Source organism: Acipenser ruthenus, chromosome 42 (assembly GCF_902713425.1).
Source record: "Acipenser ruthenus chromosome 42, fAciRut3.2 maternal haplotype, whole genome shotgun sequence".
Lineage (NCBI taxonomy): Eukaryota > Metazoa > Chordata > Actinopteri > Acipenseriformes > Acipenseridae > Acipenser > Acipenser ruthenus.
The window spans coordinates 7,727,215-7,742,891 of record NC_081230.1 but is presented as its reverse complement, the minus strand read 5'-3'; the positions used below and the strand labels follow the sequence as shown (position 1 = coordinate 7,742,891).

Here is a 15,677-nt window from a genome sequence, read left to right as displayed (position 1 = left end):
GTTTTGGGCTTGGTTGAGCTAAGTGTGATTTTAAAAAAATAATTATAATTTGAACGATGGATAACACGACTCTTGGTTAGGGTAAAAGACACCAAGCTTTCCTGGGAGGCCTTTTAACACACTTACCTCTCAAATTCAGGGTAATATACGTTAAAATGAACTGTACAGGCCAGCGAACTGACCACCTCAATTCAGGGAGTCTCTAAACCCAGTCACTGTGAGTTTAAGAATGCTGTGCAGGGTTTATTAAGTTATAATTATCTGGACCACCTGTTGTGAATAAAACACTTTTTACTTTAACATGTCCTTGAGATTAACTCTTGAGAAGTTTCATGAGAGTGCTGCTTTTTTTTTTTTTTTTTTTAAAAGCAGACAGAGCTAGGCTCTTGCTGTAGATTAGCACTACGCCCATCTTCCTTCTGGGTTGTGAGCTTTCAACAAACCAGCTGTTTAAAGAATCGCTGGGCTAACCTAATAACTAATTCAGCCTCTGCGGGGAATAAGACTGATACACAGAGTCGTTTGCAGTGAGATTTTGAAAACTATCAGGAAGCAGCATTGTGCCCCTGCGCTAGCCCCCCATTGATCACCAGGTCATCCACAGTTAGCACACTGCTTCTCGTTCCATTTACTGTTTTGGATTGCTGCTGACTCTAAATGCACACACAAGGCAAAGTGAGCTTCGGCATGCGGCTGGTGCTGATTTATATCAAAGAAAGAAAAGCAAAGCAAAAAGAGAAATCTAAATTTTAAAGAGCGTCTTTGATGTGTATCACAAAAGGCAGCCTGGCCTTGGGACTGGGGATTGGAGGAGAGTTAAGTTGAACCAGAACCCTGTGCTGTTGGATGGGACTTTGATGGCATCTTTTGAAGTGGTTTGGAGTGGATTGGAACAATCTGCGTCGTCAGCAGTGACACCAAATGAGTTTTAACCCAGAGACTGGCAGCGGGAGAGAGGGAGAGGGAGACAGGCTTTGGTAACATTGCCAGTGTTTGTCAACTGAAAACTGACAGCCGCAAAGAGACAGAGTCACTTAGTTTTTTAACAAGACTGAATTCTTTTTTTTTTCAGCCAGTCAACCCCTTTTAATATGATCAGGGCACAAACATTATTTTATCAAGCGTTGGCCAATAAGGTGGTAACATATCAAAGAAATGCATTAATTACATCGTCCAATACTGTTTAACACTCCAATTTATAAATGCTAAAAGGATCGTAGTAAATTCAATTAGGTACAATGTTCCGGCTTCTGCCCTCTTCAGATAGCATGGTAGAAATAGCCGGGTAGGCTGATGCTGTTTAGGTTTGAAAGCTGCTCAGTGGCTTACAGGTGAATGTTTTAAGGACACTGAGACACAGACAGTTCTAAGGTGAAGTTCCAATCCTAAAAGATGCATTTGTCTTCCAGGTTCAGTCCACGGGGGAATAGTTTTAAGTCTGAATCCACAAGTTTTCCCTTTTATTCATGGATATAATAATATCTGTGTTTGTGTATAATATGGAATTAGTGTATTTACATGGTCATTTCTTGTATATACAGAGTAATATATAGTATTTACCATTAAAATTGATTATTTTCTTTATAGTAGACAGCAATAGGTTCCAGAGATTTACTAATTAGAGAGTTCAATTAAAGGGCACAGTGTATAGACAGTGGTACGGCGTCAGTATTATAGAAATCTGAGAAGTGCTATCGTTGTGATTCAATATCCCACACCTTGCTCTTTTATCGCCACGGTAACCTGCTCACTTATGGTAAATTTGTAAGGCAAAGATCCAAATGATAAGCTCTAAATGCCATCAAGAGTCATTTTCTCTTATCAAGAATGCAGGAGAGGATGCTCAGCTATCTATAAAGACCTCCCTTGAAAAAAAACAACACAAACACCCACCTAATCAGATCAGAAGACTGATTCTTACATAAACTCAAAGGTCTTCTCCCTTGACTTTTTTTTTTATTATTATTTCTTGCCAGTAACTGAAGAAATTGCCTGACATTACATTTTATAGCATTACAATGTGCTTCGTGCAATCTGACCTTTTTGCAATCTGACCTTTTTGCTTTAGTGTGTGTGTATGAAAGTATTGGAAATCGATCATCAATAGGATGTGTACCAGCGTGTTCTTTTTTATTTTTTTTTTATTTGTTGAAAAATAGTTAGGGGTGGCTATAGAAAAAAGTTCTGTACTATTTAAATAACTCTTGTGGCAGAAAGATACAGCTACCCTTAACTGAATAAGGACAGGAAGCAAAATTGATAAGCTGTAAACAGATAGACTTACTGTAGCTTTTCTTCCAACTTGTCTTTTGTTAACTATTCGTTGTGATGATAAACATATTTTGGGTCTTTTTAATGTGTGTGTATATATCTCAATTATAGCTAATTATATATACCAATAATAGCTCATGTATTAAGTTTTCACATTCTGTATCTCAATCTCTGTCTTAAGTGACACATCCTACACAATCCTTAGCAGTCATTTTTTCACATGTGATTTATCATATCTTTTTTAAATAAGCCTTATTTAAATCTGTGTGATGCACAGTGACTCAAACGTCACTCTGGGTACATTTCTCTTCATGCACTGCAGCTCTCGCCCTTTCCTATGTTAATGAGAAGTTTCACTGAGGAAGGTGATGTATTTGCATGTTTGAAGAGACAGCAGAATCCGCTGTGCTATTCAAGGCTCTTCCAACCAGGACTGCCACAGCCTCCTGTGGATTCAGAGGCACCTTTTGATGGGCATAAGAAAAGGCTTTGGAACTGGAAATAAGCTGACCAAACATGATTCAACTGGCAGGCAAACGCTTTGATTTGTTATAGGTCACAACCCCGAAATAATAATAAAATAATAATCAACCCTTTTTTTCTTTATCGGCTGGTTTCGCAGGAACTTATGTTGCAATGAGCAAGTTTTTAGTAAGATTTCAAAAGCACTAGCACAGCAAACTGGACTTCAATACCAAAACACTGTAAAAGTCGCAATACTGAGTCAAACATAAAAACACTAGAAGGATCCACAATGACGTCTTCACTCTTCATCAACCCGTTTGAACTATGCATCCACAACATTGAATATTTATTCAGATAGATAAAAACAAGATCAATCCATACCCGGAGAATCTGTAAATTGATTTTTAGAGCATCTTACAGCACTGGGCAATTATCCTGGATTGTTGCATCAAGTGCTTATTTTAGGGGTAATCTTTGGACTGACCACAGAGAGGTGCTTGCAATCTGCTAGTTCTGTAAAATGTTCTAAAAAAATAATAATTTGGCTAAATAGGTTGATTTAATCAACTCAGCAGTTTAAAATATATATATATATATTTGTTTATTTAGCAGACGCCTTTATCCAAGGCGACTTACAGAGACTAGGGTGTGTGAACTATGCATCAGCTGCAGAGTCACTTACAATTACGTCTCACCCGAAAGACGGAGCACAAGGAGGTTAAGTGACTTGCTCAGGGTCACACAATGAGTCAGTGGCTGAGGTGGGATTTGAACCAGGGACCTCCTGATTACATGCCCTTTGAATTTAACCACTGGACCACACAGCCTCCTCCAGTTTCTTAAGAGTAACATGCAGTAAAATAACACGCAGTAAAATTGATTTACAAAACATGAAATTATTAAGGGAACCCAAGTTCTGTTTTTTCTGTCTTTCTCTGACAAAAAAAGGAGGGTGTGTTTTTACAAGCCCTGCTTTTTAAATGCTTCTCGTCAGAACTCTTAAAACCACTTTCCCAGCTCCTGCCGTTGCTTTCAGTTCCTCAAAAGAAACGGCCATTTGAGGACGTGCAATTCGCTGAGTGGATACCACTGTCTTTGTCACCATCAGTAAAGGTGTTAAATACAACTTTTCATACAGTGTACTTAAGAAAAAAATACTTGCGTGCTAGCAACCCTTCAAATATTTCATTATCCCCGATAGGTACATAGGGGTATATAGTGGAGGCAGCCGTCTGTATTAAATAGACCATCAGCTTATTTTACTATTTAGATTCTTCACACTGTAACATTAAAATGGAAGAATGTAGAGAACATTCACCCTTGTAAAACAGAATGTAATAGGGGGCTTTTGAAGGTCATGTGGTCTTTACAGCTTGACCACACAAGATAAGGAACCAGGAAGCAGCTGCTGGTCATACAGCGATCCACAATATCTTCAACACAGAAGGATATCATTGCTCATCAGACCTGGGGACAATGACCAGTGTAATTCGTAATTAACTACAATTACAGTTCAATTACACATTTGTCATTCGATCATTATTCTTGTATTTTCGACCACAGCTGGTGACCCCTTTTTGTTTGAATAGATGTTATGTTTCTGTATTCTGTGATTATTGCTGGGATATTTAGAATAGAGGAAGCATGTTAATGTGTGGAGCTGTTTGTTACTTTAGTGTAATTGTAATTCATAATTGTAATTACTGCAGCATAATTGGAATTGAACAAAATAGCCCTGTAATTGTAATTGCAATTTCAGCAAATGTCTGCTGTAATTAATTATAATTGACCCCAGGTCTGTTACTCGTGCTAATGAGATGTAAGAGATCCTAAAGCGGCTTACAGAGACCTGGGGGGGGTGCACTATGCATCACAACTGCTGCTGCAGAGTCGCTTCCAATAGGACCTTGTTTATTTTACGTCTCCTCTGAAGGACGGCGCACAAGGAGGTGAAGTGACTAGCTCAGGGTCACACACAGTGAGTCCGTGGCTGAGCTGGGAACCTCCTAGACCTTTTGCTAACCACTAGACCACCAAGCCTCCTTCATTAGCGCTCCTTTTAAATGCTAGAAGTCAGTGGAAGGGGAGACGGCACTCTGCTGGCAGTGGAATGTGATTTCTCTTGCTCAGGTAACGAGGGGGAGGTTGCTGGGAGTGCCGTACCTGAATTCCACAGGTACGGAGGGAGGCAGACTTGACGTCCGAGAGCCCAGTACTCCCACACAAGGGATGTGTGCGGCTTTGAACCTTCACTGGAGAGACTGTCCCATACATGCTGTGCCTTTCAACTGCATAGAAAAAAACACTGGAGCTCAAACAGGGTGTGTAGAGAGACTTCATACATACATACATACATACACCCTGCTTAATGTCACTTCTATTAACGTAATATTATTAAATCATAACTTCTTTAAAACCACCTTGAAGAAAACCCTAACACAGCTGTTTCATATTCATGCATACACAGTGGTGTGGAGCATACAGTATAGGTTACAGAACACTGCAGTCTGCCTGTGTACAATGTTTTGTACATGCACAGTATTGTGTACCTTACTGAAAAATGTATTGCAACAGTACTGCAATGCAATAATGCCAGTGCTGTCTGTGCACTTGTATCTATCAACTGGTTTTATGTATTAGTTTTTATGCTGTTTCACCAGGTTAGTGTTGAACTCAAGATACAGCCAACATGCTTCTTATGATAGCAATGGTGATTGATTGGTTGTTAATTAACTTTATTATTAATTGTTAATTATGTTAATGTGTATATTGTAAATATTATACCTTCTTTTGTAAATATTATACCACCTTTCTGTATTTTGGTTGTACCGGTAATAGTTTGTATGAGATATTGCTGGAAATAAAAAAAATTCTTAAATAATGTAGATCTCTGTCCCTTGGGGAGGTCCCAGTTGTTGGAGAACTCCAACATTATCAGGGGAAAACCAAGTGACCTTGTTAGAAAACGCTGTGACTGATTTTATTTATTTATTTACGTGTTTTCCGATAAACAAGAGAAACAGAGAAAGAAAGCCACCATATAAACGTCCGCATTACAGGCGATACCTTTTAAAATGACGAGGCGAAAAAAATGGTCAAACGTTTATCAGATCTTGTTTGAATTCGGTGAAAAGCTGCCAGCAGACATCCGTTTGTCACAACCCCCCCCCCTCCCCCCTCCCCCCTCCCCCCTCTCCTTTACATCTTGGTAGAAGCCCAGGTAGAAGTCCCTTAGGGTCATTCCAAAGTGAACAAAGCGGGGGGTGGAATTAACTATTCTTTTCTTCGAATACTCTTGAAATGAGCTTTAAATAAACAAAGTGAGGTCAAAAGTAACCACAATGGGTTTCTCCTCTTTTTGCATTCCACCACCTAGCCTGGATCCCCTTTCTCCCTCGCACGTGGTCTGTGTATCAACCACTAAAAGGGAGGAAACCCCTCCCAGAATTTGGTTTATTTAGCGGGAATCGGCTGATGGCAAATTTGCAAGTAGTGTTTCTATGCATATACTGTGTCTGCTGCTGCTTCTCGTCCTCAGCTGTGCTTTACCATGCTTTCTTATGCAAACCATGATGGGAGAAAGAGAGAATTTCTCTAATAAGCGTCGTTGTGTATCCAGATCATGCTCCCTCCTGCAACAATGCTGGCTGAAAAGAGTTCCGTACTGTGGGAACAGAAAACGAGCAGTTTTGCAGGAGGGAGCATGATCTAGATACACAACAACACTTATTAGACAAATTCTCTTTCTGCTTGTGAGCTAGTTGAAGTGTATTCCCCGGGTAAATTTCTGACCCATGATGTGTGAACAGAAAATATCAAGACTTGAGGATTCTGTTGCAAAACCTGTTGCTGCTTCTTGTAAGCACTGCTGGGGTTAACAGTTAAAAGTACTGACCTACTGGCTCTTGCTAATTGAAAGTGTTAGATTATTTTTAAATGTTTAACTGTTTTTAACAGTTCAGACCACAAAGGACATGAAGAAAACCAACTCAAACACATTGCTCCAAAAGGTGTTTGTGCGTCTTATTCTGAAATACATTTCTGTATTTTTTTTTAAGGTGGTCTGTGGCTGATTTGCTCCTCATGAAGGATATTATGAATATCAGAAAATCGATATGGGCCAACTAATGTTAATGTTTGTCATGAAAAAAAAACTTTAAGCCTAAACTGGAATACTAGAGGAAAAAGTAGCTCCAATGCACAGGTAGAAATTAACAGAATTCAAAAGCCTTTCCTTGATTTCACCTCCAATAGTCAGAGCCCCCACGCAGTGTGTCAGCTGTAAGGTGTCTTTTCCATGGGTGGTGGAAGTACAAAGGTAGCCCTGGCTGTAGGGAGATGCCCAGTATAAACACCCCGGCTTCACTCGCAGGATGATTGCTGGTCATCCCCGTTTTATGTGACATTTATTTCACTGCTTACGGACTACATACATGTTAAATACATACATACATGTTAAATACATGGTTCCTTAACGCTGGGCAACCTCCAACAGGTAAACCAGCAAACAACTGAAAGATCAGGCTGTGAGTTAGCACTCCGATGATAAGTGTGATTTTAGCAGGGGCCTGAGAGCTCAGATCTCTGGCACCTGGTCTTTTAAATCGTGTCTCTGAAACCCAGACTGGGTGTCAGGAGCTAATTTCTAAGCCACAGACTTTCTTAGATGCTTGTTCTGGTACCCCTGCAGTACAAGAGAAAGCCAGGCTATGGAAATTTAAAAAGATTCGGCTGTGCAGTGCTTCTGGTCAGGCATGCTGCTATGTAAATGGAAGCCTATCTGCTCTTCTAGATAGTAAGCATGTGTTATCCTAAGTTTTGATCAATGCATGTATCTCTACAGTGAGGGAGGGTGGGATGATCAATTGCTAACCTGCTAACAGGATGTGTGTTGTGAGCCTCCTATCTCGAAAGATCTGTATCATTAATTGTGTTAGTCGACCAGATACCTTGATAAAAGTCCAGACACCCCTTTCTGAAGTGCTGGTGGTCTACGGTCTCATGTCTACAGGAAAATAAATGCCTTTTTAAGCTTTTTGTTCTGTATCTCACAGGTCATGAAGCACATCGCGGATTTTGAAGTGAGCTGAAGTACAGATTCATAAACAGATTAGCAATTCAGTTGAAAAAGTATTTGTTTTGTGGTGGAAAAATCTTTTTTTGTATGTTTCCAGTTGCCATTTATGTTGTACGGCTTACTGCATGCAAATGAGAACATTTGCCAATAAATATTGGCAGTAACCCTTTTTATTTTATTCATATACAAAATCTAGTCAATCCGATGTTCGTGTGATTCAATTAAAGGGGTCTAAATATCGCTGCTGTTAAAATTGATATATATTATTGCCTTTTAAAAGCAGTAACAGACGTTAAAGGCATGGTTTTCTGTTTAACCAAAATTGGTATGCGGAATATATAAAATACTGCACACAGGCACACACACACAGAAACATCTACCTATTCACTTTGAAGCACCCCTGTAGCCTCTATATAGATGTGTAATCTCAAAGTCCAGCTGGGACACCAGAGTGTAACCATTAACCTGCCCCCTGCAACACTGCCTCCCGTGACTGTAAGCAATAGCACACCAAGGCCAGAGTGTTGCAGGGGGGACAGATTAATGGTTGCACTCTGATGTAATGTTGTTAATAGAAGGTAAGTTGGTTGATTACACAAGCTCGTTAGTACTGGAATAGATTAAACTGCTACAAAATGGAAGTCCTGTTTACACTGAGTCACGCGCCTTACAGGAAAGGAAACATTTCTATACACGTTTTGAGATCTGTGCATGGAGAGATCGATTTAAATGCAGCTTTTATAATTTAAAAAGGCATTAAGCAATTTCCTGTAGTTTAAATTTGTCCACCTCAAATCAACAAGACCTTCACAGCTGTGCAACAGCAGTTCATAACTTATCTCTCTCTTGTCTGCACCGCTCTGTTTTTAAAGGAGAACTGGCGACACAAACCGTTTTTGTTTCGGTTTCAGACCATCCTTTTAGAATACAACTGCATTTAATGGGTTCTAATGAAATAACACCATAAATCTTATCTGTTGTGCACTCGCTATATTAGAAGTCTCACATGTGCCGTTTTATCACAAACAGGTCTTCATTTGAAACAAACAAACAAAAAAAATCTGATGCTTGATTTGAAAGCCTTCCTTTCAGGTTGTCTATTCTACCTCCTAGTTCATCTCGCCTCGGTGGCCGCTAAACATGTCAGACCGCGTTCACACTTGTGATTTTAGGCGGCTCAGGGCCGCCTTTTCTCATATGTGAACGCTCCAAAAAATAAAAGCCAGCTCAGGGCCGGCCTAGATTTTAGGCCGCCGTTTCCATGTGGCCCAGGGCCTGCAAACGCAAAGCAGATTGACCAATGTGGTTACATAGCTCAGTAGACACTCCCACGCTCGAGAAAGGTCAATAGAAAGCTGAATGCTGTGCTAGGCAAGACAGCAGTGGCTCAGTACTGAATGGCAATTATTTCTACACCAAACAACTTTTAATTATAAAAATATTTGAATAAATAATAATCTCGCGGGTTAACGTTCAGGTTTATGCATTCATAATTCTGCTTAACTTGTCACAATTACCTCTTCTTCCTGTTATTTAATAACTAAGCTATAAACATAAAAACTGCAGGATTGTGGATCTCAATAATGATCAATAATGCTGACGACTTGGCATATTCAGCCACCATTGTTTTATTTTGGAGGCAACGATATGCATAGCTACAGAAGTGTGCGTCTTTACATTAAAATGACGATCATTTCTTTAGCTGCTTGCTTTTACACACAAAACAATACTGTTCTCATCCACAAATATTAAGATCTTTGATGCACCATGTGAGGGTGAGACCCTCGCTGTAATATTTCAATGCCTGTTATTGTGATTTACTGTTAATGTTATTCTGCTGGCGATAGAGTCGTGGTTTTTTTATGTATCGTTGAGCAAAGTGTCTTTACTGGTAATGGTTAGGGACTATTATTATTATTATTATTATTTATTTCTTAGCAGACGCCCTTATCCAGGGCGACTTACAATTGTTACAAGATATCACATTATGTTTAATACAATTACCCATTTATACAGTTGGGTTTTTACTGGAGCAATCTAGGTAAAGTACCTTGCTCAAGGGTACAACAGCAGTGTCCCCCACCTGGGACTGAACCCACGACCCTCCAATGATAATAATGAGTAAACGACAGAATAGTTTAACAATCGTGTTTGTAAACAGACGGTATTCATGCCGGTTAAGAAAATACGTAGAAATGAGAAGAAGCGTGTAATGTATTTAATGCCGTGTCTTTCCTTTAGGAGGGAGCAGTCGTACTAGTATTAGCTGGTCAGTTGTGAGCTTGTCTTGTGAATGTCAGTCAATGATAGTCATCTGCAGTCTGTGAAGTATACATTACGAAAAAAAATATTTATACCCGTCCACGCTAGCAAGTTGCTGTTTCCTGCTTTCTAAATACCTGGGTGTTCTTGAGAGAACAATGTGATTGTGGGTGGGGGTAAGCTCGGACCGTCGCCACGTTGCACACCATAACAGCAAGTCAAAATAGTCTCTTTTTTAATATATAATATTGCTACTGTGCTGCATTGAAAACAATATATATTAATAAGAAACATCTGCTACAAATCAAGGATTACTGTAGGCCTATATCCCGGGAGCTCTTCCATTCTGAATGCAGCTGATTGGTTAATGACAGGAAAATAGGCACGAAGAGGTGGAGTCCTATCATAATTTGAACCCAGATTGTCTCAGATTTCAATAGTGGGTTTAGTTCATTGGATGAGACGTAAACCAGTCCTAAGTGACTCTGCAGCAGCTGTTCTGATGCATAGTTCACCTCCAAGTCTCTTAGTCGCTTTGGATAAAAGCATCTGCTAAATGACTAAACAATAATAATAAGCCCAGGTGAAATTTAAAGTCAATACAGTCAAAAAGCCTCCAGAAGCTACAAGACGATCTCAGGGGTCCTAATTGCCCTCCGTCTGCTCCAATGTCGTCTCAACACCCCACCAAACCAAAACCACGGCTTTTAAATTGAGAGCCGGCGTGCCCCATTTTGCGCTTGCCCTGTGACAAAGCGCCGTGCCACTGTTCTGCCAGACATATGGCATGCAGCTGCTTGTGGTGCTGAGGTTTGGAAATCCATGAAGAAAAAGATGAAATAGGCTGAAGAAAAAGAAAAAAAAAAAAAAAAACGGCTCTGGGGGTTTCAAACGTGGAAATATTACCCCCCCCCCCCCCCCCCCCCCCCAGAAAATTGCTATTTATCAGGTTTGTGTGACAACAAGGAGGCACTGTCATTTTGTCTTTGAGCGGGCCCAATGTAACAGCTGTGTACCAACAGTGCTCTATAGTCTGCATCTATAGTGTATGTTTAGAGATTTTGGTAAGAAATCATGATAAAATTGCTAATGATGCGACACCTTTTAGGTACTGTTTGACTTTTGCCGTTTTCAGATTTCATATTCATTGGCTGTATTCAGGTTTGTATGACTTCAGTCAAGCAGGCCTCAAGCCTGCCCTGGACTGGAGGGAGCACCCTTTCTCTTAGAGGATGAGGGAGCAGTTCAGTCTCCATGCCTCAAGCCTGCCCTGGACTGGAGGGAGCACCCTTTCTCTTAGGGGGTGAGGGAGCAGTTCAGTCTCCATGCCTCAAGCCTGCCCTGGACTGGAGGGAGCACCCTTTCTCTTAGAGGGTGAGGGAGCAGTTCAGTCTCCATGCCTCAAGCCTGCCCTGGACTGGAGGGAGCACCCTTTCTCTTAGGGGGTGAGGGAGCAGTTCAGTCTCCATGCCTCAAGCCTGCCCTGGACTGGAGGGAGCACCCTTTCTCTTAGGGGGTGAGGGAGCAGTTCAGTCTCCATGCCTCAAGCCTGCTCTGGACTGGAGGGAGCACCCTTTCTCTTAGGGGGTGAGGGAGCAGTTCAGTCTCCATGCCTCAAGCCTGCCCTGGACTGGAGGGAGCACCCTTTCTCTTAGGGGGTGAGGGAGCAGTTCAGTCTCCATGCCTCAAGCCTGCCCTGGACTGGAGGGAGCACCCCTTCTCTTAGGGGGGGGAGGGAGCAGTTCAGTCTCCATGCCTCAAGCCTGCCCTGGACTGGAGGGAGCACCCTTTCTCTTAGGGGGGGGAGGGAGCAGTTCAGTCTCCATGCCTCAAGCCTGCCCTGGACTGGAGGGAGCACCCTTTCTCTTAGGGGGCCTTTCCTCTTTTTGAAAGTGCCACCCTTCAAAGTCTCTATTCAAGGCTTGTTTTCCGTTTTCAATGTTATTTTTACTTAACACTCCTGTGGAATTTTGTGAGAAGCGATTTTTTTTTATTTATCTCCTGGGCCTCATCGCCTCCTCAAAACTAAACTAAACCTGTCCACCGTCCAGCACCACATTCTCCCTGTGTTCGGCAATCCAGGGAAGGTTTTAGTACAAATTGTCTAATTAATTAAAGGCGCTCCATGCGAGGGATGGTTTTCAAATGTTTTCAAAGGTTTTTCCAGATGCCTCATCATTCATTCGTTATTAATTGCAGGGGAAAATGCTGTACACACATTCAGAAGGTTGGAGCCAGAAAGTTACAATTGCCAATGGGACTGTTTTGAACTTGGTGATGTTTCAAACTCATTCCATGTGTGTGAGGGGTTATGGGCTTTTGAAGATAAAACGCATCACACTGTGGTTTGTACTGTATTCAGGTTTGGCACAGAAGGGTTATTGCACTACCCTAGCACCTCGGAGGGCCTGGGTCCAGTGTAAGTAGTTTGATGGTCTCTGTTTAGCTTACTCAAGTTCATCGGGACAGTTTAGGCACGGGTACCTGTCACAGCAGGACTACATTTACCACAATGCATTGGGGGTGGGAGTTGAAAAGCCTCAACTGACCCAGTGAACATGGTCATATAGAAACCATAACCATATAGCGCAATTGACACTAGCACATCATTTGCAGGTATGCACGTGTCAACGTCTATATTACAATATGTAATGTATGTCTTGCGTTTGAAATGAGAGGTGTGCGATTTACTTACGTCACGTGTGCAGCAATGAGTTTGCACCTTGCTTCACAACGCCAACGATGACTCCTAAGGATAATTTGACCCCCATTGAAACAAAACTCGCGGCCAAGACCTTAGCAATTCGCGTTTCTTTTGCGGGCAGTCTTGTAATAATGTGCAATGCACAGTGTAAGAAAATGCGACGTTGTTCAGCCCGTACTCGAAGAAGGAATTGTTTAAAAGCACCGTAATCTGCTGTACAAGTTTCCATGTATTTGTAACTGTTTAATTTGCTCGTGTGAAATGTACGTGTCTGTGTAGGTTCCAGGTCTTCTGCGAGGGGGCCGTCAGGGCTTCTAAAAACAAACGCCCTTGCAACGCACACTGATTTATTGTTTTGCTGTAGCTTAATTTATTGTTTCGTATTTATCCAAAGCATTCCTGAGCGACCTGTGTGGGCTGGTCAGTGGTTAGATCGAGTGGACACGTATTTAGTGAGTAAACAAATAAATAAATACATAAATAGATTGGTTTAACTTTGGAAAACTTAAGATCCCACGAGGAGGAGGGATAGAAGATAATTTGTAAACGTATTTTGTCCTACATAAGGTGTAACTTCCATAGTGACGCGAAAGGCGCTATTTGGTGTTTTAATTGTTTATAGTAAATTAATGTGATACAATAATATTAGTGTAGAGCGTTTCACCGGAAACATAACGGCGATGTTATAGTCCATGACAGACCACACAAGAAAATGTAGTGTTGGGTTTATTGCATTTTCTTTTCTAGTTGGCAAAACATTCTGAACTAATGTAGGTTATATAAAGTTATATCAGTAATATGTACCGGCAATAAGATGAAGAAAATGGCAACTAAAGTATATTTTTTACATAAAGGTTAGTCTAGTACCCTAATGCAGCGGTTGTCAAACACGGTCCTGGGGACTCCCTGTGTCTGCTGGTTTTTATTCCAACTAAGCTCTCAATTCCTTAATTGAATTTATAATTTGCTGAATTAGACACTTTCAGTTCTTAACATATGCATATTTAAAGTTAGCTATAGCATTTTACAAGTAGCTTGAACTTTGCAACTGTTTAAGAGCTGAAAACAAAGGTCTAATTAAGCAAATGATCAGTTCAATGAAGGGTCCAGTTTAAGTAACGTCGCAATGGAAACCAGCGGACACAGGGAGTCCCCAGGACCGGGTTTGGAAACAGCTACTCTAGGGTATGACGGTCTACAACCACGCGCACACACAATACGCAATCCTCTCCAAGTACAATTCTGGGTCATTCGCCCATTCATTGGTATTCAAAACAGTCATCAAATTAAATCCGCTCTCATGCACTTAGCAACAAACGTGCATTTGTTCTGACAAGCAAGAGGCTTCAGCAGTTTCGCGATGACTTTTTTTGAGTAGGCTAATCCAAAGCGGGAAATGCTGGTTATCTTTTAATATAGATACCATTTGCATTGTGTTTGTTTGCATATATCTAGTACTTTATGCTCGGACCCGTTACTTCACACGTAGCGTATGGTAATATGTGTCTTTTTTTTTTTTTCCTGAATCGATCTTACTGACGTCAGGCATACGCAGAATGCTAACCCCCAAAATAAATAGCAGATATCGAAGTTTCTGAAACAAAACACCTGGGTCGCCTCATTAGGGTATATTGCGCTTGTAAGCCGCTTTACTGAAGATACAGGCTACCGATCAATAAAATAGATTCGTAGATCATTCGCAGAATTTATCTGTTCAGACATCTATTACAGAAATATACAACAGGTTAGAAATGAGCTTGTATAGCCCACCAGTATTGTAATACACTCCTTTTACATAAGATATTTGAATTCCACAAAGATAATTACTGTTAGTCACAAGAAAAGCCTTTTTTAAATAATGTATTACCTTAGGAAAAAAAAACAAAGGTAGAAATACCACAGAAAGCAACTTCAGGAGTTTTTTTTCAAATGGGGAAAGCAGTATAGACTTCTTTTGAAGTCCAACATAACCGCAAGTGCTGTACCCATAGCACAAACTCCCCAACTCCCGACCGAGTTCATAAGGGAACTCGCACATTCTACACTCGCTTCTACAGACAGCGGGGTCCTAGTGGATTTCAGTTTTAAAACACGAGCCACTTACCTTGGTTTCTCTTCGGGTTCGCCTGCTTTCTTCGTTTCCCCCTGCTTTCCTCTGCCATTCTGCTGCGCTATTGACGTCTGTGTCGGTTTAGTGGATAACGGATCTGTGGTAGTATTATAGCACCAGCGCTCCACATTGCTGTTCAGCAGAATCTCCCTGCTCTCTCACGCTGAAACCTAAGCAGCTCACTGCAGAAGATTCATTAAAAGTGATGTCACTGTGGGGGCAGGACTTGTCCGTAAACTAAAGTAGGTACAGTATAATTCTTGTGGTGGTGCAGGAACACGAGATGACAGCTCTGATTAAAAACAGAAAATTACACTTATATATATATTTTAATTATTTATAACCCTCCTTTACGCTTTATGTGTTTTAGTTTGACTTCACAGTTCAATAGGCACGTAGGTGTGAATTTTTAAAGTGCTAACAATGGTTATTTTTGTCTGCTGAAGGTAAAACTTGAGAAAAGCACCCCATCGGTGTACTGTACTTTTGTCTCGCTGTGGTTTCTACTTCCAGGAAACTATTTTTTTTTTTTTCTATTTAGTTTTAACACCTTTTCGCGAATGTGTGATCAATACACAAAGAAAACACAAAACTATTATATATTATTCAGTTTACTGTTCAATTAAATATGATTTACAACCATTTTAAGGAAATATAATTCTACACTATACTGACGTGGCCCTACAGGTATATAATCCTGTTTTATTTTCTTTTTAAAAAATGTATTTTTTTTCATTATTTCCCTTCTGATCCTTTTAATGACCCTTTTTATAGTGTTTTTACGAGTC

The 15,677-nt window shown here is 40.7% G+C and overlaps 1 protein-coding gene across 1 annotated transcript in view; it reads right to left on the bottom strand.

Annotated features, from left to right (window-relative positions):
- LOC117400996 (zinc finger E-box-binding homeobox 2-like) overlaps nt 1-15,165 on the bottom strand; it is a 48,022-nt gene extending 32,857 nt beyond the window's left edge. The window contains exon 1 of the mRNA XM_034001379.3: nt 14,884-15,165. Coding sequence (XP_033857270.3) covers nt 14,884-14,941 — 58 coding nt within the window. The 5' untranslated portion in view covers nt 14,942-15,165. The remainder of the gene's footprint in view (nt 1-14,883) is intronic.
- Nucleotides 15,166-15,677: the final 512 nt, after the last annotated feature.